Consider the following 24,960-nt stretch of genomic DNA (forward strand, 5'->3'; position numbering starts at 1 on the left):
GTTTAGGGTTGCGGGCTCACTTAAAAGATGGAGCCCTCCCTCCCATATACCTCGTCCATCGGTCTCTTATTAAAGGCCTATTGACCTCATTGCCATTTCCTAGTACATCATATGTGCCTTTCACCAAAGTCACAGGCACACAAAAAGGCAAAAATCCAACCAAACAACAAAATAAGGTTTGAACAGGCAAAACAATCAGGTTAGGAGTGTTGGTATGATCAGACTAGGAATTGAAAAACACGACAAATACTAAGTGCTCCAGTGGGGAAAAAATAACAACAGGTGAGCACAGGAATTTCCAAGCAAACCAATGGAGATGTCCGGAAAAAATTAGAAAGAAGTAGATGCCAGATGAGATCATCGAGAACACAGACAATGACAAGCTCTGGCGAGGATGAGGGGAAAAGCACACTCAGATTGTTGGCGGGTCAGCAAATTAGTGCCATCGCTTTGCAAAGTACTATGGAGATTCCTCCAAAGACTAGAAATGGACCACCATGTGGCCCAACTGCTGAGGAATGGAACCACTGTGTGACCCAGCTGCCCCACTCCTTGGTGTTTATCCAAAAGATCTCAAATCAGACACTGAAGTGATATAGCCATTTCAAAGTTCACAGTGGCACAATTCACAGTAGCCAAGTTATTGAATCAGCCAGATTAATGGGTCAAAAAATATGATGTATATAGACAATGAAGTTGTATTTAGCCTTGAAGAAGAATGAAATTATGGCATTTCCTGGTAAATGGATGAAAACAGGAACATCATGCTAAGTGAAATAAGCCGGATTCAGAAAGTCAAGGTTTGAATACTTTTCTGTAGGTGTGGAAGCAAGAGCAAAATAAAGGGGGAAAAAAGATGGAGGTGGATCTCATAAAAGCAGAGAGAAGATCAGCAGAGTAGAGGAAGGAGATTGAGGGGGGAAGAAGGAGGAGGGATGGGAAAGGGAGAAAAAGTGGAATGAAACTGACCAAATGATGACGTGTGCATGTAAGAATACAGCACAGTGAATTCTACTTCTATGTATATCTATAAAGCACCAATTAAAAAACACAAATAAATAACTAGAAGGACCTGTAGAGTGTAGCAAGGGAAATAGGGAGGCAGAAATGGAGGGGCAGAGTAAGCCCTGGGCACTGAAATGGAGCCAATTATATTCCACACATGAATGTTTATGTGGAAATGGTCCCCAATATTATGTGCAACTATAATGCACTAATATAAATATTAAGTAAAAAAGAATCTCCAGAGACTAAAACACTGTCATAGAAGTGGAGAAACCTTTTAATGGGCTCATTAAAGGAGAAACCCAGATGAGCAGGGAACCTCTAAGCCCGAGGACATGACAATAGGAGTTTAAAATCACAAATGGACTGAAAGGAAACAGAACCATTTCCAAAGACCGTGGCACAATTACCACAGGTGCAAAGTATGGAAATAGCAGAAGGAGAAAAATGTGTGAAGGAACAGAAAAAAAATATGTGTTTGATATGAGAATTTCCTCAAATAAATTTCAGACACCAAATCGCAGATGCTTTGTAAAGGACAGCCCCAAGTAGGACAAATGCAAAAACCCAAACACACTAAAGTATGACTGGGCATATCCCATCCCAATGTTAGAAACCACAAATGGAGAAGAGCGAGTTATCTAAAGCACTGAGAGAGAAGCACTGCTCTTCAGAAGGACTCCTGCAGCTAGTGAAATTATTCTTCAGAAATGAAGGAGCAAAGACTCTTGGGACAGAAAAAAAAAAAAAAAAAAAGGAGACCTGGGCACGGTGGCGCATGCCTGCAATCCCAGTGGCTCAGGAAGCTGAGGCAGGAGGATTGAGAATTCAAAGCCAACCTCAGCAACTCAGTGAGGCACTAAGCGACTCAGTGAGACCCTGTCTCTAAATAAAATACAAAATAGGGGTGGGGATGTGGCTCAGTGGTTGAGTGCCCTTGGGTTCAATCCCTGGTACCCCCCGCCCCTGAAAAGAAATTGGAGAACAGGGTTTCAGGAGACTGGCCTTGCAGTCTAGGCTAGAAGTCCTTGAGAGGGAAGGAGAAATGTGTATCAGTCAGAATTCTGAATGTACTAAAAGACAGGAAGAGTGCCAGAGAAGGGGTCAGTGGAGGTAATACAAACCCTTATTTTCTTCTTATTATTAATTTATTAACAAATAATACTTTGCTCAAACTGACAGAGACCATGTATTAGATTCGGTGTGTTTATGTGTGTGTGTGTGTATGTGTGTGTGTGTGTGTGCGCGTAGTGGTGCTTATGTGTGCTCCTGCATAAGTAAAATGAATGGCAATGACACAGAAAAAGAAAGGGAAAATACTAGTTTTTTTTTTTTTTTAATTATAAGGTACTTGTGTTTTTAGATTTTATTATTAGGTACCTTTATTTATATAAGCACTACCTATGAAATGAACTTGAAAATGACCTCAAAGCACTCTGGAAATGGACTTGGATTAGTTATGTCTGTACATTGCAAACTTTAGGTCTACCACTTAGAAAAAGAATGCAGCATAATTGATATGTTGGTATGGGTCCTAGTCTGCCTGGATTTATTTCTCAAGATCTGAAGGCTAAGAAATTCAAGGTCAGGGTGTCTGGAGAGCGCTTTCTTTCAGATTCTTTGATGGTGCCTCTCTCTATATCCTCCAGTGGTAGAAGAAACCAGGGGTCTCTCTTGGGCAGTAAACTCATCCCAATCAGGAGGGCTCTGGTTCCCGTAATCTCACCACCTCCTCACCTCCCAGACCACCACTGTAGGAGTTAGATGTTTCAACACAAAAATTTCAGAGGAGAAAACAAATATTTGTCCCTTTAGCAACATGTTAAGAAATAAGGAAAAATGAAATCCTAAAGAATGGTCAATTAAGACCATGAAATTAGTATAATGTCTAGAAAACTAAAAAAAAAAAAAAAAAGGAACGACTAACAAAATAGTGAGAAGTATGGTAGATATTAATTCAGCTATGTGAGTAAGGACTTTGAACAGCATAGTCTAAATGCATTCATTAGAAGACAGAGATATTCAGAGTAGCTAAAAGCTAGACCCAACTGTATATTCTCTACTAGGAAATATACCTTCAATATAAAGATACATAGAAATTAAAAGGAAATCATGAAATACATGTTGTGTTAATGGTGATGAAAGAATAAAATAGTCACTACAGTAAATTCAGTCAGAGCAGAAGAGAAAAGTCACCAGAAAGCCCAGGGAATGTTATCAGTGCTGACATGGACCACTACCTAATGATAAAGGGCCCAGAGTGTAAGCAGATACAGTAACCCCCAATGTATGTGTGCCTAACAAAAAATATGTAGCAAAAACTGAGAGAATACTTGGGCAAAAGAGATAAATATGGACAGATCCAGCAGGCAGAAGTTCAGAAGGACCTGGTTGAACTACAAAGCAATACCAATTGAATGGATATAATGGCATCTAGATGCTACCTCACCCACCAACAGCAGATAATACCTTCTACTCCAGTTCAAATGTAATATTCACCAGGACAGATCATATCTGGGTCTTCAAACATATCTCACTAATGTTAACAGCATAGAAAACAGACAACATTTGCTTTCAGACTATAATGTTATTAAACTAGAAAGCAATAATGGAAAGATCCCCCCAATTCTTGGAGATTAAATTACACACTTCTACTCAACAAATGGGTCAATGTAAAAAAAATCTCAAGAGAAATTATTAAAAAATATTCTGAACTAAATGCAAAAGAAAATAGAACTTATCAAAATTTGTGGGATGTAGTGAGAACATTGCTTTGAGGGAAATTGATAGCACTGACTGCGTATGTCAGAAAAGAAGAAAGATCTACGATCAATAATGTAAGCTTCCACCTTAGAAAACTAGAAAATGAAGAGCAAATTAAATCCAAAGCAAGCAGAATAAAAGAAACAAACATAAGAGCAAAAACCAGTGAAATTGAAAACAGGAAGTCAGTGGAGAAAATCAACAAAACCAAAAGTTGGTTCTTGGAAAAGATCAATAAAATCAATAAGCCTCTAGCCAGCCTAACTATGAAAAAAAAAGAAAAGAGGAAATACACAAATTATTACTATCATGTATGAAAGAGAGGCCATCACTAAAAACATCATGGACATAAAAGGATAATAAAATAATATTACAAACAATTCTTGTCTATCAATTTGATACTTTAGATGAAATGGACCAATTCCTTGAAAAATGTGACCTGCCAAAATTTACCCAGGAATAAACAGACAATCTGAATAGGTCTACATCTATTTACAAAATCAAATCAATAATTAACAATCTTACCAAACTGAAAGTGTCAGGTACAAATAGGTTCATTGACAAATTTTAACAAACATTTAATTAAGAAAGTGTAGCAATTCTCTACAATCTCTTCCAAAAGATCCAGGAAGAAGACATACTTCCTAACACATTCTAGGAGGTCAGCATTACCCTAATAACAACCAGACAAACATATTAAAATAAAACTACATAACACCAATATTCTTTATGAACTTAGATACAAAATCCCTTAGTAGCAGCAAATCGAATTAAACAATGAATTTAAAGATTGTACACCATAACCAAGTGGACTTTGTGTCAAATACACAAGACTGGTTTAACATTTAAAAATCTACTTATGGGTAATCCATCCAGTAGTGAAATGAAGAGGAAAACAACAGATGTAAACAGAAAAAGCATTTGACAAAAATCTGGCACCTATTCATGATTATAGTCATCAATAAATTAGGGATACAGGAGAATCTCTACACCTTGATAAAGAATATCCACAAACAACCCACAACTTAAAATGCTTTATGACAAAAACTCCAAGTTCTGAGACCAGAAACAAAGCAAGACTGGCTCTTTTTCAACATCATATTGAAAGCCTTAGCTAATAAAATAAGACAAGAAATGGAAATTTAAAAATATACAGACAGGGAAGTAGAAAATGCAAATTTGTTTATGTGATCATCTCTGTATGAGATCTGAAAGAATCTAAAGGAAATCAGAACTAACAAGTAACATAGGAGGTAAGATTGATATTCAAAGTCCAGTTGTTTTCCCAAATACCAGCAATGTACAATTGGGATTTGAAATGAAAACATACTACCATTTACACCAGCACCCAAAATACTGAAAATACTTATGTTAAAATCTAACAAAATATGTACAAAATCTAGGTGGGAAACTGCAAGTCTGATGGAAGAAACCAAAGAACCTAATAATCTGAGAGAGATTCTATGTTCATGGATAGGAAGACTTAAAAAATATACACATTTGTGGATAGTTGGCATCCTCATTCTAAAATTCCTATGTCAAGACAAAAACCCAGAACACCCCACTCAATACTGAAGAGAAACAAAGCTGGAACATGGAGACACCCAAATTCAATATTAATATTAAGGCTACAGAAATCAAGAAAGGATGGTCATGGTGAAAACGACAGACAAATCGGCGCAACAGATGAGAGAGCCCGGAAATAACCCACAAATTCAGTCAACTGATATTTGACAAAGGAGCAAATGACAGCCTCTTCACAATATGGTCCTAGAAAAACTGTATGTTCACATGAAAATCCAGACACAGACTCTGTACTCTGCACAAAAATGAAATCAACAGGAGTTGCACTCTTAAATGTAAAATGAAAATCTTATTATAAAAGTCCTAGACTGTCTTACAGGGGAGAAACCTAGATGACCCTGGGTATGGTAAAGGTTTTATAGACACAATACCACAAGCCCAATCCATGAAAGAAGCAACCGACAAGCTAGGCTTCATTAAAATGAAAAAAAACTTCTGCTCTCTGCATGATGTCAAAAAATGAGAAGGCAAGTCACAGACTGGGAGAAAGATCTCACCAAAGACACTTCTGATGAAGGACCTGTATACAAAATGTACAAAGAACCCTGAAAACTCAACAATAAGAAAATGAATAATGCAATTAAAAAGTGGACAAAAGACCTAAACAGACATTCCACTAAATATATGCAAATGGCAAGCAAATATATGAGCATATGTGCAACATCCATTCCTCAATAGGGAATTGTGAATTGAAACATCAGTGAAGTATCACTACAATTCAGAAAACTAACACCAAATGCAGGAGAAGGCACACAGTAGCAGGAATCCCCACTCACTGATAATGGGAATGCAAAATGGAACAGCCATTCGGAAGGCATTTTACCTATTCCTTATAAACCTATTCTTATCATACGATCCAGCATTTGCACTTCTTGGTATTTACCCAAATAAATTGAAAACTTATGTCCTTGCAAGGGAAAGGACGAGTACAGGGGACTGAGATGGAGAAAATTATGTTATATACATTTATGAATATGGCAAATGAACCCAACTGTTTTGCATTACTACCATACATTAAAGAACAAAAATAAATCTTAAAAAAAACCCACACATGGATGTTTATAGCTGCTTTATTCAGATTTGCCAAAACTCAGAAGCAATGAAGATATTCTTCAGCAGATGAGTGGATAAATAACCGGGGTACACCTGGAGAATGGGAAATTATTTTGCACTAAGAAGAAATGAGCTGGCAAGCCATGAAGGATGAGGCATGGAGGAATCTTAAATGCCTGTAATTAAATGAAGGATGCCAATCTGAAAAGACTAGATAGTACATGATTCCAACTGCATGATGTAGTTGCCAGGGGTTAGAGGGATGAACAGGCAATTTTGTGAGGCAGGAAATGATCAGTACATATTGGAATTGGTGTGTAAATGAAAGATTTCCTGCTGTGCTTCGAAAAGAAAGCTGTCCAATGGATATCTGAAACAGATGAGATGGAAGTCTGATCTATGCAAATGTAAAATTCATTACTTGGTCTTTAGGAAAAACAAAAACACACCAAAAAATTTTACCCCCCCCAAAAAAAACAAAAAAACAAAATAAATTCCTGTGTAGCTAAGGTTGTTTTAATGCAATAGGTATTTTGCTTTTGTAACTTTTGAAAGTAATTCTCTATTTCTAGATTTTTAAAAATCAGCCACCTTCTATATAATCAGGCAATTGTGTGTGTGTGTGTGTGTGTGTGTGTGTGTGTGCGCGCGCGCGCATGTACATGAGAGTACATATGTGAATCTCTCTCTTTGGGGGGAAAAAGCTATTTTTTTCTCCCTTCTGTCTGAAAGAGCAATCTTGCATTTCATTAGAGGTAGTATTAACTGTAGTATTTGGAGGACTCAGTTATAATGCTAAATACTCCCCTAGTATCCAAATCACTAATAAGCAACTGGGGAGATTTTTGATCTCTGAGAAATGAGAAGTTGGCAATAAGGTATTGTTTTTCAACCATCTGTCTAGTAAAACTTTAAAAAGAAAAATCAAGGAAAACCCCTGTGCAGAAAAGAACACGGGGGAGCCACCACTCATGGGAGCAGGAATTGCAGAAGCTTTTCTGGAGAACAATTCAAAGCAGTCCTACCATCCTAACAATAGGAGCTAACTTGCACTGTTCTTAGAACCTTCTATATACCTCCGAATAAAACAGTATTATCTCCTCAGTTTCACAGATGAGAAATCTGAGCCAACAGAATTGATGATCAATAGCATATAGGAGAATGAAATAGCTTCCAAACCTGGCTCTCCACTTTGGTCTCTAACAACGAGTCTAATCTGGCCCGGCAATTCTCTACATGAGTAGACACCCCCAGAACCCCAGAACTATCTACAAGGGTCAATAACCTTCTTTCAAATACTATTAACTATTTTATCCTCATTTCTTATTCTTAAAATCCTCAGAATAATTTAAACTGAAATAAGATTGGTTCATTTACTTAACCTGAGATCAGATTTAAAACCACAGAGAAATCTGAGAAAAATTGAAATCTGACAATATATACCTATTTTGTTTAATCTAAGAATCTTGAAATTTTAATCCTTCTTTCCCTGCTTCTCATTAATCATTTACTTGTAATAAGAAAGTATTGTAGTTTATTTAGGCCTCATCAACTACTTGTGTAAATAATTAAGTCATATTATTTCTCTTTTGAGGGAAGTTTTTATCCTTCCTATTATGCTTTCTAATGGGTTGTTGTTGATACATAAATAAATAAACTATTACATTTTGCATAGTTACTTTGTACTGAACATGGTAGATGACTGAATTTTGATTAGTTTTTTAAATGTTATAGTTGATACTATTGGGTATGATACTAATATCATTATGTCCTCAAATAATTGTAATACTATTGGGTATGATACTAATATCATTATGTCCTCAAATAATTGTAATTTTGTTTCCTTATTTCAAAGGCTACCTTTTATTTATGTTTATACCTTATTAAATTCATGTAGACATCTCTAAATGACTTTATTCATGACATTTGTAAAAATCCCTGTTTTATTGCTGAGTTAAGTAAAAGTATTTCTACTATTTTCCCTTAAAGATAATTTTGAAATAGAGAGAAATAATCTTCTTATACCTATTTTAATATGAACTTAAAGCTCAGTAATGGTTATTAATTGTACTGAATATCTGATAAGAAAATCATGAACTATTTTATGAGATATATCAATATAGACATATGTATATTTCCTGGGACAACTAGTAGCTTATGAAGGCTTGTTCCTTTAATATAATGTTTTTCTGAACTAGTAAAATTTCACTTAGGTTTTCATAATATATTCATGGAATTTTTTACATTTACTGATTTATTTACTATGCCTTCAAGAATATGCTAGCCTTACAAAATAAATGGGAAAAAAATTTAACTTTAACTTTTTATGTTGTCAAAAAGTACATAATATAAACCTTTGTCTGTTTCTTTAAAAGTTAAAAAAAGAATCAGTAAAATTGTCTAGCTCTAGTGAATATGTAATTTTAATTTTTTCATTTACATATGACAGCGGAATGCATTACAATTTATATTACACATATAGGGCACAATTGTTCATATCTCTGGCTGTATACAAAGTATATTCACATTAATTCATGTCTTCATATATGCACTTTGGATAATGATGTCCATCTCATTCCACCATCATTTTTAACCCCATGCCTCTTCCCTTCCCCTCCCATCCCTCTGCCCTATCTAGAGTTCATCTATTCCTCCCCTGCTCCCCCTCCCTATCCCACCATGAATCAGTCTCTTTATATTAGAGAGAACATTCAGCATTTGTTTTTTGGGGATTGGCTAACTTAGCATTATCTTCTCTAAATCCATCCATTTACCTGCAAATGCCATGATTTTATTCTCTTTTATTGCTGAGTAATATTCCATAGTGTATATATGCCACATTTTTTTTTTTATCCATTCGTCTACTGAAGGGCATCTAGGTTGGTTCCACAGTTTAGCTATTGTGAATTGTGCTGCTATAAACATTGATGTGGCTGTATCCCTGTAGTATGCTGTTTCTAAGTCCTTTGGGTATAGACCGAGGAGAGGGATAACTGGGTCAAATGGTGGTTCCATTACCAGTTTTTATAAATGTGGATTCAAACTAAAAAGTTTCTTCTCAGCAAAAGAAACAATTTGTGAAGTGAATAGAGAGCCTACATCTTGGGAGCAAATCTTTACCCCTTGCACATCAGACAGAGCACTAATCTCTAGGGTATATAAAGAACTAAAAAAGCTAAACACCCCCAAACCATTCAATCAATGAATGGGCCAAGGACCTGAACACACAACTCTCAGAATATGATATACAATCAATCAACAAATATATGAAAAAAATGCTCATCATCTCTAGCAATTAGAGAAATACAAATCAAAACTACTCCAAGGTTTCATCTCACTCTAGTCAAAATGGCAGCTTTTAGAACACAAAGAACAATAAGTGTTGGTGAGGATGTGGGGGAAAATGTACACTTATACACTGCTGGTGGGACTGCAAACTGGTGCAGCTACTCTGGAAAGCAATTTGGAGATTATAATTTTAATTTTTAATAAACATTTATATTTTGATAATTTATATTTTCCCAGAAATTCTCCAACTAATTGGATTGTTACATATAAAACTTAAACAGAAAATCCTCTGATCCAATGTTTCTTTCTTGTCTGTTATATTCTCTTTCTCACACCTAACTTTACTATTTTTCTTTGATATTTCCAAGATGTTATCTTGTGCTTTTTGAGATCATATCAATTCCATCTCCTTTCCATGCATTTGTTTCTTAATTTCTGTTACTTAAATTTTACAAAGGTATAAAAAAATGAAAATTAATGTACATTGTCCTTTGGAAGGAAAAATTGTTCATGTGTATCTGTTGTTTCAATTAATGGTAGCATCAAATTGTCCTTTTATAACATTGGGCCAATTGATCTTCTGGTGTTTGAAAGAAAAGCTCTCAAAATGTACACAAGAATATTGTCTCTCATTATTTCTTCCCTTTGATCTTATCTACTTTAATGGTATATTATTTATGGCATTGTGGTTTCTGATTATTATAACTTCATGGTATGGAAAAAAAATTTTCAAAATACATTTATTCTCTTTCTGCCCTTTAGGTTTGCCATGAATTATTCTTTGTTTGAAATTAGCATTTGTTTCTTTTGTTGCATTTGCCTGATAAATATTTGCACATCTCTTCATTTACAGTTTTCCCTTGATAGTCTGATTTTTATTGTAACTCTGCTGTTTTTATGGGTCTTAGTATAATACGTTACACAGTGCTTGGTTTGTCTCTTGCTTATCTTGTTGTAAATTCAAATTTATTTTACAGGGTTTCCACTGGGGGTGGATATGGACCATTCATCTTAATAAATACCATACATGAGAAACATAGTCCTGGGAAAACAACTGTACTCAAAGCAGGGACTGAGTCTCTGCATGTGTGGTTGAGAAAATGCTGATAGGGAACCAAGAATCAAGTGTTTTTACATTTGCTGTTTCTGACTGGAATTGGGGAACCCTGATCTTCACCCCCAGAAGCAGTATGGGAGGTAATGTGCTTTGTGGAAGTGTCTGTAACATGAATAATAACAGCATTTCTGGTAAATCCAATTTTGTGGGCTGATTACTGGGAACATTTTCTTAACGATCTTTCTAGATCACCTAACACCTTTAACTTGGACAAGATATAAAACTTACAGTATGACTACGGGATATATTTAAAAACTCAAAGTGCCACAAAAGTGCCACAGATGCATATTTAAAATCTACAAGTGATCTTTTACCTGGTTTTGTATAGTAAAGAATGGCTGGTTTTAAAATTTAAGTTCTTGCACACAAACAGTTCAAGCCAAAGTGACCACATTGTATTATCACACACCATTTATCATCTTCAAAGATATTCCTCTCTACAACTGAGAGCTAGAAAATACTTCAAGCATCAAGCTTACGGGTAGCTGCTATAACTGGAGTGAGACTGTTGCCTGTGGAAATCAATCAAATTGAAGTGAGCCTGTTAAGTGAATGGCGGATTGTCACTGCTAAAATTCTTACTACTTCCAGTGACTTCTTTCCACACACATTCTAATTCATCACAGATCCAATCCCACAAGTGTTGGGAAAAGCACACAGTGTGGATTCTGACATTCTTCATTGCTAAAGCACCTACACAATCCAAGGATTCTCAGAGCATACACAGTGAACTCCTCATGTGTTTGGGTTTGAATGCTTTTATCCACAGTGAGCTCCTTTCACAAAAAGAATCTTATACCTAGAATTTAGCTGATTAAACACATCAAAAATATCTTTGAATATCCCTAAATTCAGACTTCAATTGCCAGGTCCCAGGTATTTAGATACCAGCCAATGATGTTCTTCTATTTCTCTTAAACTTTGGACAATTATTTCCCTTTTCCTACTTGTGGAAAATAAGCTGTATTTAAAGTAGGAAAAGAAAGATGTTACATAGGTGTAAATAACGGAATCTCTTTTTCTCCCCCCACCCCCTGCAGACTGAGTGCATACGATGGCTGGTTAAATATAGGATATTACCATATCCATATTGCTTGACCTGAGTCTCTTATTCCACTTTGCAAATGGCAGACCAACTGCACATGTGCTAATATATACATTCTCTGCATAGAGAATGCTATAGGGACATATGTAGATATTGGCAAACAGGAGAGAAAAAACATTCCAGAGACCAGTGTGTACCCGATCTCAGAAAGGAGAGAGCAAGGCAAATACAAACACTAATGTGAAAAGAGATCAGATAATAAGGAACATACACTCAGGAGATCCGCTCACCCACAGGCATCTTTGAGTAGGCAACAGTGCTCTAGAACTCTGGTGCCTCTGAACACAAATCCCACTTCTTGAATCACCCACACCAAACCTTTAAAGACATGCTTAGCACACAGTCCTGCTTAAGTGGAAGCCTTTGGCTGCTGATTTAATTAAAGGACTTCAGCATGTCCCATGGGCACAGGCTGAAGCACTTCTTTGGACCTAGACTTCTCCTTTGTGCCAATTTTCTATAGATACTTGGTTTAATAAGCTTTTCTGAATATATAATTCTGACCTTGCAGAAACCTGTGACTAGTACTGTCAAACTCCTTTGGCACAAAGCACAAATACATCTGGTCTAAATTATTGGAGCTTTCTGAATTTATGAATTTTTTCCCTAAAAGATATCTGCTTCCAAAAATGAATAAGTAATGAATACCTAGTATAGTCCCAAAGACAACTGACTGAATTGGTTCAAAATGGGGGATTTTCTATAACCTAAACCACCCCTCCATTTCAAAAACTTGGCTCTTACTATCCACCTGTCTGGGTAACTTCTTCACTCAATAGCTTCTTTGATCGCATTTTACTATTTTGGAAAACAAGGAATATATCTATGAACATACTGGGAAATAAAGGCAAGCAGACTATCTAGGGATTAATGTGCACGCTGCAATGAATACAGAATCAGAGGGCGAGAGCTGTTATATAATTCCCTTCTCATGCAATAGAAAACAGATTTACTTAATTGCTTGTGCTTAAGGGCAATGTCATCTTGCATGGCTTACTGTTTTATACTGATGGGAGAATATTAAGTTACTAATGGCACAAGTCTATAAAAAAAAATCATAGGCCATGAACTAGCATGTTAGAGAAGGAACAGAATTGGCAAGCAATGGCACTAATTTATGAAATTCCATGTTTCGGATGCTTGACTCTTCACAGAGATGATTTTATGCTTTCTGCGAAGCCCATCAGTGCCATGTAAATCAGGAGAGTTAAATTACATTATCAACCCCAATGTTCTTAACTACAAGTTCCTCTTCTAGAGAGCAACTATCAAGTTCAGCCTTTGAGCCTCTCTTTGTGGCTGTGGGGTGCATGTTACAGACAAACTGCTTTGGATATTCAGTCTTGCAATACATATTTATTCAGCATTAAATAAGACAGAGAGTGCCATATTGGATGGAATATTATCAACAGCTTAGAATCCAGCTGATAAATCTAAAGCATAATCATCTACATTATATGGCAAAGGTAATTAATATTTCAAACTGAATTTTTAAAAAAAGAATTAGCTATTGATGGACCCAATACCTTTATTTTATTTATTTATTTTTATGCAGTGCTGAGGATTAAACCCAGGGCCTCACATGTGCCAGGCAAGGGCTCCACCACTGAGCCACACCCTTGGCCCCTCAAACTGAATTCTTGTTTTAAGAATTAAGTTGGGAGAACAGCTGGGCTAGAGAAGAAGCCTTTCCCACCCTGAGTAAAGGACCCTCAGGGGAGTGACATGTGAACTTTTATCCCTCCCACACCTTCCATCCAAGAAGGAGAAATTGCAAAAGACTCTACGGAGCAGCAAGTCAGTTGAAAATATTGGCACAAGCCTTTTCCTATTGTGATAAAAGAAACCAGTCACAATTTTTAAAAGAGGGAGGCACTTAAACTTATAGTAAAAGAAAGGCTAAGGGACTATACCAATTAAGAATGTTCTCCAAAGCTTTGATTCACTGAGAACAATTAGAAAACTAATACTTATAAAACCAAATAAAGCAAAAAAAATAGAAAACAGAAATGGTACTGAAATTGAACATAATTCTAGGTAGATGTCTAATATCTCAGTTTTCCATTTTCTTTTAAAAATTTTCTCTTTTTCATACTGATATCCTGGAATTGCCTTAGCAAAACCCTAAAGTGGATGGCTTAAAGCAACAGATGTATGTCGTCTCATGGTCGTGGCAGCCAGAGGTCTGAAATGTGGGTGCTGGTATGGCCCTGCTCCCTCCAGAACCTGTAATTCTGATTTCTTCCTTGCCTGTTCTGGCTTCTGGTGCCCCAGGTACTTCTGGGTCTGTGCAGCATAACTACACTTCTGACTCCTCCATGGTCTCATGACCTTCTTTCCCCTGTGTGTCTGCATCTCTCTGTGCCTCTGTCTAAAAAGAGCCTTTTTAAGGACACCAGTTACTCGGAAGACCTCAGATTGATTTTACTAAATTATTTTTGCAATAACCTCTTATTTCCAAATAAGGGTCATATTATGAGGCATTGGGCATTGGGAGTTTAAAACATATGAGAGAGGACACCCTCAAATTCCTAGCACCATCCTTAAAACTGTGTAAGATCCTGATACGTTAATATACCTGTATAGGCATATACATATATTTAATAAGGTGTTGCCACATGAATGTATTTGAATTGACCCTGATATGGTTTTCTGCTTCAGTGGATGCCTACACGGTAAATGCATAAGGACAAACCCAGGCTTGACATCTCCATACAGTAGGAAGTTTCCGAGTCAAGGCACTAGGATGGCAGGTTGGCTGGCCCTGCTATCCTAAAGTTACACACATGCAGCCAGTCGATGGTCAGCCTTGGAGGCTCACCAACACTGAGCCATTATCCAAGTGTCAATTTTTCCTTGAGATCTGTGACTTTTATTCATTTATTTATTTTTAACATGGAACCCTCACCAATGGGGAGGCACAATGGAATGGAACCCTGAAGAAGACACACAGATCTGGGCTTGAAGTTCCACCAGTAACCAGATAAGGGACTCTAAAAAAGTTTTTGTACTTTTCAAGTCCTCAATTTGTACACCTGTACAATGAAGAGTCTTATGCTGTTGTCCAGAACAGCTACCAGGAACACTGGGGCGAGGCACTCAGATGAAATACTTATCAAATGTAACTTACCCCCAGTCCATCATAATATGACCTGTTCGAAGTAAACACCTGTGTGAGAGTAATTTCCATGTCCTGGGATACTAACCACAACCTCTCATGAAGAATAGCATTTAGTATAAGTGCGACATGCATCAGTTTTAATTAAAATTACAGGTTGAAGTAAATGTGCTCAATTTCTGGTAATTACACAAACAAAATTAGATCAAAACAGAATTGAGACACCAGATTCACTCATTTCATATGCATTTCTAGGGCATTACCTATGGGCCTGATGGTTTTTTTAAAAGGCCACATGTTATAGACTTGAGCAATAGAAAAAGGATGACAAAAATGTCATGACTTACCCCACCGACTTTCTCAAAGTGAGATCCATCTTTCTTAAAATCTGTGAGGGCCCCGTTGAAATACCAGGTGAACATAATGTCTAATAGCGGATCGTGTTGTGCCTGGCAGGGCAAAATGACGCTTTCACCCACAGAAACGTCCATGTTAGATGGTGCCAGCGTTATCCTAGTTGGTTCTATTGGGGAGATAATTCATAAGTAAAACTTTAGCATTTCTGTTGTGATGAAAGCAATTTGTACAGGTAAATTCTTCATCCACCCTAGAGTGTGTGTGCTTTTATATGCTTAGTATGCACACACATCTATGCAATGAAAAGTCTCCATGGTTAAAATAGATGTTTTAATGCAGTCCTATAATACATTTCACGGGATCCACCAAATCTTGTGAAAATAATTAGCATATCTGAGTTTACAGGTTATAAAAGTTTAAGATGAAAGTCATCAGTAAGCAAGAGTTATAATAAGACTGAAAAATCCATTTCAACTTAGTTTTGTGGTTTTGTGAAATATAGTGGGAGAAACAGAAACCACTGTGTTTTCACCAACTTTCAATGACTAAAAAACACATTAACATCAAAATTCAAATAGACTCAAACCTTTGATGTGTACGTGGATTTGAAAAGCTTAGAATAAGCTTAGAGATGCTTAGAATAAGCACAATGGGAGGGCACTCTGCTAAAATGTTAACTGATGTCGTCTTTTTCCCCAGTGGAAATGTCTGTGGCACATTCTGCCTGCCCTTACCATGTACCTTCCGTCTTTTCTGAATTAAATTTCCTTGCTCCAATTTTCCCAGTGCCATTCCCCTTGATGTTACACCATGTGGCAGCAAATGTCTTCAAAAGTCACTTGCATATGTGGTCTGTACTTGCTTGATTAAATAGCCTCTTTAACCCAGTAGCTGGGCATAAGTCTCCCTGACCAACCTGTTCTCATCAAGGTCCCCTGCAATGAGACCCAATGATAAAGTCTTGGTCTCATTATTTGAGCCTCTAAGCTCTGTCACACTTGATCGCTGGTTCTCCCTCATACTCTTTCCTCAGCTGGTTTCTGGGACATCACGTTCCTGCAGTTTTATTTACTGTCCTGGTCACTCCTTTTCTGTGTCTCTCTTTATGATCTCGCTTCTGCTACTATATTTCTTAATGTACAATGAATGTGTCAAGCTCAGTCCTTTTTAAAATTCTTTTTAAGGTGATCTCAGATGGTGTCTTGGTTTCAAGTCCTCATCTATATGCCAATAACTGTGAAAGGTATATCTTCATCTTTGATTTACCCAAGTCCAAGGTCATCTATCCAACCACCTACTCACTGTCTCCACTTGGGTGTCAGTCACCATTAGTTCCCATAAAGTACATTGTAGGATTAAATTCTTAACTCTTCTGAATTAAGGCAGAGCAGAGTACAATGCTTTGGCTGATGGAATGTTTGTAGGAGTTACATGTAGCAGCGACAGGCAGAATTCTACAGGAACTAATAGGTAATGTGATGTGTCTCCTTCCTGTTCTGTGGTGACGCGCACTGTCCCAGATGGTGAAGACACTGGGGGTCTTTGTTCCTGAATGAGGAAGCAAAGCTGACTCACTGAGGACTTGCAGTGTGCATGAAAAGTGAAGCCAGGCTATTTTAATCCACTGAGATTTTGGCAAATCTCTGATCTGCTTTACAGGGAAAGATCCTAACGATATTCTAAACATCCAAACTACTCTCATGCTCTTCTTTCACCCCAAAGCTTTGAAACCCACAGCCTGAGCAATCTCAGCTGTTCTGCCATTTTTTTCCATTTGTTTACCACACACCCTGCAGTCCCTCCTGACTCCTTTCCGAGACCTCAAATCCAATTTGTAAACACCTTCTCCTTCAGAATATATGCAGAATCTTATCCCATCCCATCAGCTCCTCAGCTGCCAGTCTCACTTGGATCATCATCACCTCCTGTTGGTTAACAGCCATGGGCTCCTGAGACTTTGAAAAACAGCTAGAGTCACCCTTTCACATCATCTTATTTCTCTGCTGAAAACCTTGCAGTAGTTCCACTTTTCAATCCAAGTGAAAACTGAAGTCTTAGCAAGATCTACAATTGGTTCACATTACTGCACCCTAGAAATCTCCTGGTAAACTCCTTTATCTCCCTGGAGTCTTTGTACCAAAATTTCCATCTCACTTATCTTGATTCATACTCTAACTCATCTTTCTTCAAATATTCTCTTTACTCTCTCAATTGTTTGCAATATACTTCCTTCTAATGATCTCCTTATTTCTTCTTCCTAATTTTCATTTCTCTGTCTTGGGCAGAATGTAAGAAGGATGACTACAGATTCTGTTTCAATGTTTCCACTGATCCAGCTCAAACAATGGGTACATAATAGGTGCTCATTTTTTTTCCTGAATGGATAAATGAACAAAATTAACACAAAACTTAAATCTTATCAATATCAACAGTTATTGATGAGCTTGAACATCTCCAGAAAAGACCAATTTTAATGAAAAAGAGAGCACACTTAAAAGATCTGACCCAATAGGAGAACATAAAATAAAAGGAGGTTATCAGCATATGCCATTTTCCCATCATCCCAGCACAGCAGCCAAGGTACCCCGCCATGTCCACTGTGCTGTGCTATAGAAGTATACAGTGTCATGTCCTTGACCATCACTTGTTAAAAACACAAGCACAAACACAGTTTCTACCTTCACAATGTACCACATTTTGTGGAAAACACATGGCGAGTTTCTTTAACCATAATAATAATATATGTCATGAAACGCATCTCTGATAAACCTATCTTGACGAAACACACGCACCTGTGACTACCAAGTGTGTTGTCCCGTTGGCTTTCCCAAACTGGTTTTCTGCTGTGCAGGTATAGGTTCCTGAGTCAGCCTTTGTCACATTGTCTATTTTGAGTCCTCCATCTTTTAAAAAAGAAAATCTAAAGGAAACGTACATTTGATCAATAAATGATTAATAGTAACTTTTTTTTCAAAAAATAAATAGTATTTTTTTTCAGAATTTATTATCTTATGCTAATACTGTTAAGGCCTGATAAACTAAGCCGTGGCCTTTTAGGAATAAAGAAAATGAAAAGAAAACATGCACAGATACACAGAGTTGAATAAGAAAAGATGCTCTACCAAATTGAACTTTGCATGATGTTTTTATGCAGCATTACTAAACAGCATTACTTAACATTGCACCTAATTTGTAAATGCCTTTATCAAATAAGTGTGAAATGTTTTCCAAAAATATATATTGTGATAGATTACTCATGGGGTAGCCTTGTAAGTTTTCAGAAAATAAAAAGCAGACATGACATCATTTCCCTTAAATTTGAAAAAATATATGAAAACCAAGAAACCTGCTTATTTTTCATTATGAACTGGGAAAGTCACAGTTGACTTAATAAAAATTCAAGTTTTGTAAAAAATAAAAATTGTGTGGTCACCTAGGAGCTATTGTAAAGATTGTGAAAACTCTGATTAATATTACTTTTAAGTTTTTGAGCATCCATTTGAAACACTTAAAGCTTTAGCATCTTACTAATTGATCAAGGAAATATTATAAGTGTCTTATATGCAACAGGCACTCAGAAAGTCCCTGGGGTTTTTTATCTATAGATAAAAAGTCTCCATCTTTGTGGAAATAACAGTCTACTAGAATCGCAGACATTAAGCCACTAAGTAAATGTGAAAAGTTCAGAGATTTGAGAAGTATTCTGAAGGAGAGAGAGAGGGTGAAGGAGAATTACTTTCTGTGAACTTCCAAGGTAGGGGGTTTCAGAAGTCCTCTTAGAAGGGGAGTCACTTGCACCAAGAAAGAACAAGATAGGATTAATATCTCTCATCAGGCTGATCCTTGTACCTTTGTTGCCCAACTTGTCTACTCATGATTATATTCTCTCTCTTTGAATTCCTAAAATCATTATATCTATACTCTCTACTGACAACTAGGAAGGGCTTTTATCTTTTGTGATTCATAGTCTTAATGCATGAGTGTTGCATTTATGCAAATGGATGGCAAACTTCTTAAAAAGCTTTGGAGCCCCAGTGTCAGAATGGTTAATACATGTTTCCACTTTTTGGGTCACTCATAGAAGAGCCAGGTAAGATGACAAGGACATTAGAATAGAATGGAGGATATCAACTCAGGCTTTAAATATTATCTTATTTGTTGCAAGATTTTTAGATGTGTAACATCATTATGACTACAGAGTCACAAAAAAGTCACTGTGAGTAGAGTTTATGCATCAAATAATATAGGCAGCATTGATTTTGTATGGTTTTTGAATAGCCTGGTGATTTACTTTCATTTGCATCCTCCTACCTTTTCTCGAGTAAAGAGGTCCAGGGAAAATTAGCACCAGTACACAGGGGCTGTTCATGATCCTGGATCCTGAGGAGAGCTATCCATGAATGTTTGCTAGTCATGTGTTATTTTTTCTAGATTAAAAACAAGAGTTTGGGATATTTGGCCTACTAAGAAAATCAAGGAACAAGAATATTGTATTTCAAATTGGGGAAATTACATTTAAAAAAAAACTTAAAAATTCCAAGAATTTTCCTAGGAATCAATAGAAAAGCACATTGTATTTGATTTCCTTCATGAACTGTGATTATTTGTTTGGTATAAAATAAAAGCCCATTTTTGTTTCAAAAAGGTAATCAAAGAACTTTATAAAAAATATCTTTATATCTTAGTCTCCCAGAGAGTACAGACTTTTTTAAAATTAGTATGCAATAATAACTGAATTCCCTGCAGAGTAGAAAGATGCATGAAAATTTAAGATATGGAAGTATAGATCAGGAATTTTGAGAACCATGGGGAGTAAATTTAAGTATAAATCATGCCTCTCTCCCTCAACCTGCCCAATCCTTGCTGAGACTTTCCTCTCTGGTACCACATTGACTGTAGGAAGAAGACTATGTCTTCAATCTGAAAACCTAGAAATGACTTACCTAAAGCAAAGATAAAATTAGTAATTTCTATTACTATTAAAGAAAAAGCCAACATAGAGGGAGAGGTAGAAGATAAAGCAAGAAACTAATTGAGGAAAAGAGAGTGATGGGATATCTGATCGAGAAACTCCTTGGAAGAAAGAGAAACTGTAATCAAGGACACTGCTCCCAGCACATTCTAGTTGCTGATCCCATCAGGAAAATTCGGGGGCCATGACACACAAAGAGAATATCACTTGATCCAAAACACTGCTCTCCAAATGTCACCCATGAAAAGAAAATGAAGATTTGCTGGAGACTTTAAATATGTAAAGAAAGGAAGCTGGCCAATGATATCAGAAGGTTAGGAAGACATTTAAATGGCAGAGGCAAACTCATCTGGTTTGAATGACAGGAAGGGGACAGAACTGGAAACTCGATGAATTAGTAAGCTTTCAAACAAAGACAAAAAAAAAATGCCTCCTGTTGACTGATCAGATGTTGAGCTTTCATTTATAGCTTCTGATCTTGATATCACAAAAGTAAGATAGGAAATTCCAGTTAACTCTTCATGTTATGAATTAGTAAATTTCTACTAAAAATAAGAAATTATCTGGAATTTTGGGAGAACAAGAAGTCCTTCATTGTATTAACTCAAGTTAAAATTGGGCAAATCTGACTTCATGGCCATGTTGACATGAGGCACAACTTCACAGGCCAGGACTAACATCTTAGGAATCATGCGAGGACTTGAAAACAAACATAATGACTCTCAAAGAATGTAAACTCTGTGTGTATCATAAAAATTGAGCTAATTGGTTATTTTCTTCCTAAATTGGTTCTTCCAGTAAGTTCTAAAAGGCCCACAGGGCATTTTGCACAACATAAAAATAAACAATATTCAGTAAATGGATGAAGTAATTGTTTCTCAACAGAAAACCTTCAATAAGCCAAGCTTCCCTACAGAGATTTGAAGTGAAAATTTTATACCACTTCACTATAAATGAAATTGCTTTCTGGGAACAGGTTTTTCTGCAAACAGGGCTGAAAATATAGATAACAATGAGAGACTCTAGCCTTGGCACAGAAGGTTAAATAAAGATTTCTGAGATTAACATTCAGAAACATGGTACTCCAGTTTGCTTTGAGTAATGGGCAATTTAAATCACTGTGACATTTTAACTTCTTGATCAGTTTCATAATATACCTTTATGTGTAATTTTTATTGGCCTTTCCTGTTGTAGCAAGAGGTTAATTATTTCCCTTAACTTTATGCAGTCTGCGGATGGTTTGGGATAAGTCAACGTAATTGCTCTAAGCTGCTCTAATGATCCATGCTACAATTCAGTGATGGCATTGAATTTATGACTTTTAAAAAACACTGTTTGCTCAGAAAGTATACTGTTGTCTAGGCAACGCTGACCTGTGCTTTAGGATGGCATTTAAGCATCCGTAATAACAGTGTGTTCCAGAACATGAAAAGTGTGGGGTGCTCCATATACAAAGCAGGGTGTTGAAGATACTGCTTTCCCTTTGCCTGTGTTCTGAATATGATGGCAACTTATTCAACTCGGATTTAACAAACACACTGTCACTCCTCCTTTACTCAGGAAGTGCACCTCAGAAGAGATGAGACCGCATGAAGTCGAACTGATTATTGCTGCACAGAAAATTGACAATGCTATTTTGGGTAGTGCCTTCTGAGCATGTATTCTAAGGGCTGTTTGCATACAATTAGCTCCAAGAGAAAAGCACTCACCATGCATATACTAGATAATGATAGTCAAGGAAGGGAACTATGTATTGATGAAACGGAGACAAAATAAACACCAGAGAAAAAGACAGGTTATCTTCTCACCTACAGCTACTCTCACACCTACAAGTTTGGCAGAAGCACTGTCCCCCCTGCAGTTCGAAGATCACCTGCAGACAGTGTTTAGAAAAATAATACTAGACTTTCATTCTTTCTGGTCTTTCATCTTATAAATCCAACAGTGTTGGTTTAGTGATCATTAGTCAGACAATCTACTAGGAAAAGAGAAGCAGAAGGGGAAAGAGTCAACTGTTAATGATCATATCTTTGAGGAAGGCAATGGTGTAATCAGAAGTGACTCTGTGGTTTTGCCGGACACACATGTTCCATGGAGCAGGCACCTGAAGTCCTAGAGTAGATGGAGACTGGCTTCACTCTGCAGCTGGGGAAACACTGAATTCAGACCAACAGACATGCCTTCATATTCATAAGGATGGAATGAACAATAAAAGGTCATTTGCTTCACTTCAATTCGGTCTTTCTAAATGTATATTATCAGGTCAAATATATATGGAGCTAAGTGAATTTATAAGAAAGTGACAAAAATTTTCTCTCTAGAGGACTCAAATCTGTAGGGAAAAAAAGGACCTTTAAAGAGGATTTCCAGTCTAAATTATTATATTCAATTGTGCACTTAATTCATTCATGAGGCCCAGGCAATAATTCATTTGAAATATTTGCATCTGCAAACAAAAGAATATCCACAAAAATCACAAATACTCAAATGTTAAATGATAATACAAACAAATACAAATCCCAGACAAATAAGATAAATGATGGTTTGATGGCTTATATATTGAAAGAAAACTTCAAAGAGTATAATAATTAAGACTCAGAGGGTCCCCACCCTGGGCTCTCTTCTTCCCTGCTCCCTGATTCAAATCAATGAAAACCAAAACCATCCACTTTATTGCTTATATTACAGATAAAGTGATGCAAACTGCTTCAGTGAGCAACCATGGGCTCCTGACACCTCATCCCAGAATGTGGTAGACTCGACTTCATTGGCACTTGTGAAAAACCACTGGTGCTGCCCTTACAGGTAGGCCCAACTGTGTAATAAACAGAAATCAGGACATGCACCCCCACCCACCTGGCAGATACCAAATAGAGAATAGGGAGGGGACCCATTATGCTAGGATCTTCCACAGAAATTCAGGAGCCAGACAATTCCCTAGGAAGGAGTTGGAGAAAGACCCAGATGATACTCTAATGAGTGTCCTCCTCCTTAGAGATTAGTAACCCTAGAAAGGAAGTCAATTCCAACAATAACCACTGAGGTGCAAAAGACTTATGATATGTGCATAGGAGGAATTTCATCAACTCAAAGGTTATAGAGGATGCTGAATTATTTTTGTGGACCCAAATTGCTTTTTTTTTTGTGTGTGTGGGGGAGCAACACTGATCTTCCTTTGGGAAGTCTTAGTAGGGCTATAAATCATGGAAGCCTGTCTTATCCTAGCTGAGGGAAGTCTGGTGAGTTACTTTACTAGGCACCAGTTACCTGGAGAATTTGTTAAATTAGCAGTTGTTGGGTCTACTGCCAGATTAGGCTGGAGATGACTCAAGGATTTGCTTTTCTGATAATTCCCCAGTGTATCTGGAGGAGTTGAAGTGGGGACCACACTCTGAGAAGCAGTATTCTACACTATGGTCATTGGACTATCCATCTTCAAACTATGTGCCAAAAAGTCAAATATGATAAATTCGTTCATTCCAGAACTGGGCCTGAGAAGACAGCATAATGGCAGCCACCAAGATTTCTGGAGCCATCCAGTATCATACCTATTCCCAAGTCAGGCTCTGTAACTTGTCTAACCATTCTGTTTAATATCCTTCAGTCAATTCTTTGAAAGAGTTCATAAATTTCTAAAGGAAGCATGCTACCAAGCATTGGTATTTTGCACACACTATTTTTTTCCATAAACATTTATTTTCTCAACAAAAATAAATGGTACTGAAACAATCTTCTACGTAGAAAGGACAAGGCTTAATCATAAATTAAGGGCAACCAACAAACACCTATCTTGTTCAGTTCTTGCAAGACAGAACAGTTGTGTCCCAATGCTCCAATTCCAAGGTTATCCTCCTTTATAGATATTCATCAATATTCAAGTCATCATTTGAAAATTCACTCAGCATTACTAACCATTCTAGGGCATAAAACTTGTTTTAGCACTTGAAGATTCTTGAGGTCACTCTCTGTAGAACAAATGTGTGTGTACACACAACAAGAGTTCTGATACAAGTGAGGATGGAGAAGATCTTCTAAGATTCTCCGGGCATCAGGTTGGGACCTCTTGCTAGTAATTCAACTCACCCAATGATTCAGAAGTATGTTTGGAATTTTTGTCTTAGATCCTCCAGTGTTAGCCTTTCTAGAAGTGCCTTACAGAGAGACTTTTTTCCTATGATGACTGTTGCACATTTGAGAGTTTATTCCTTATAAATCATCTTGCCCCAAAATAGAGTGCTAATGTTGCATAACTCAAGTACACAGGTCTAGACTCATACATCTGTCCACCCTATGGAGTTGGTTCCAATCTGTTTTCCAAGAGAAATCTCAAAAATGACAACCTGAACTTTCTGGATCCTCTTCCATGCAGAGAAGCACTAACAGCCTATTCAGTCACAGGTCCTAGGGAGCCACCACATTTTTAGTAAGAGGATAGAAACTTCAATACTAACCTAATTGACTTTTAAGCATTTGACTTTATATCTTCACAGCAGAACTTCCTGTGTTCTCCAAATTCTTGATGCCGAACACACACTTGAACTTATTAAAAATATGCACATTAAAAAAAATCACACAAAGGTAGCTAAAAGAAACATGAC

At 36.8% G+C, this 24,960-nt stretch overlaps 1 protein-coding gene across 1 annotated transcript in view; it reads right to left on the bottom strand.

Moving 5' to 3' along the window:
- Positions 1-24,960, bottom strand: part of Cntn3 (contactin 3) — a 225,978-nt gene that overhangs the window by 45,717 nt on the left and 155,301 nt on the right. Inside the window, exons 11-12 of the mRNA XM_071605959.1 lie at positions 18,183-18,310; positions 15,381-15,556 (exon numbers count right to left, since the gene is read on the bottom strand). Of these exons, the coding sequence (XP_071462060.1) occupies positions 15,381-15,556; positions 18,183-18,310 (304 nt within the window). The remainder of the gene's footprint in view (positions 1-15,380; positions 15,557-18,182; positions 18,311-24,960) is intronic.

Source organism: Marmota flaviventris, chromosome 20 (assembly GCF_047511675.1).
Source record: "Marmota flaviventris isolate mMarFla1 chromosome 20, mMarFla1.hap1, whole genome shotgun sequence".
NCBI lineage: Eukaryota > Metazoa > Chordata > Mammalia > Rodentia > Sciuridae > Marmota > Marmota flaviventris.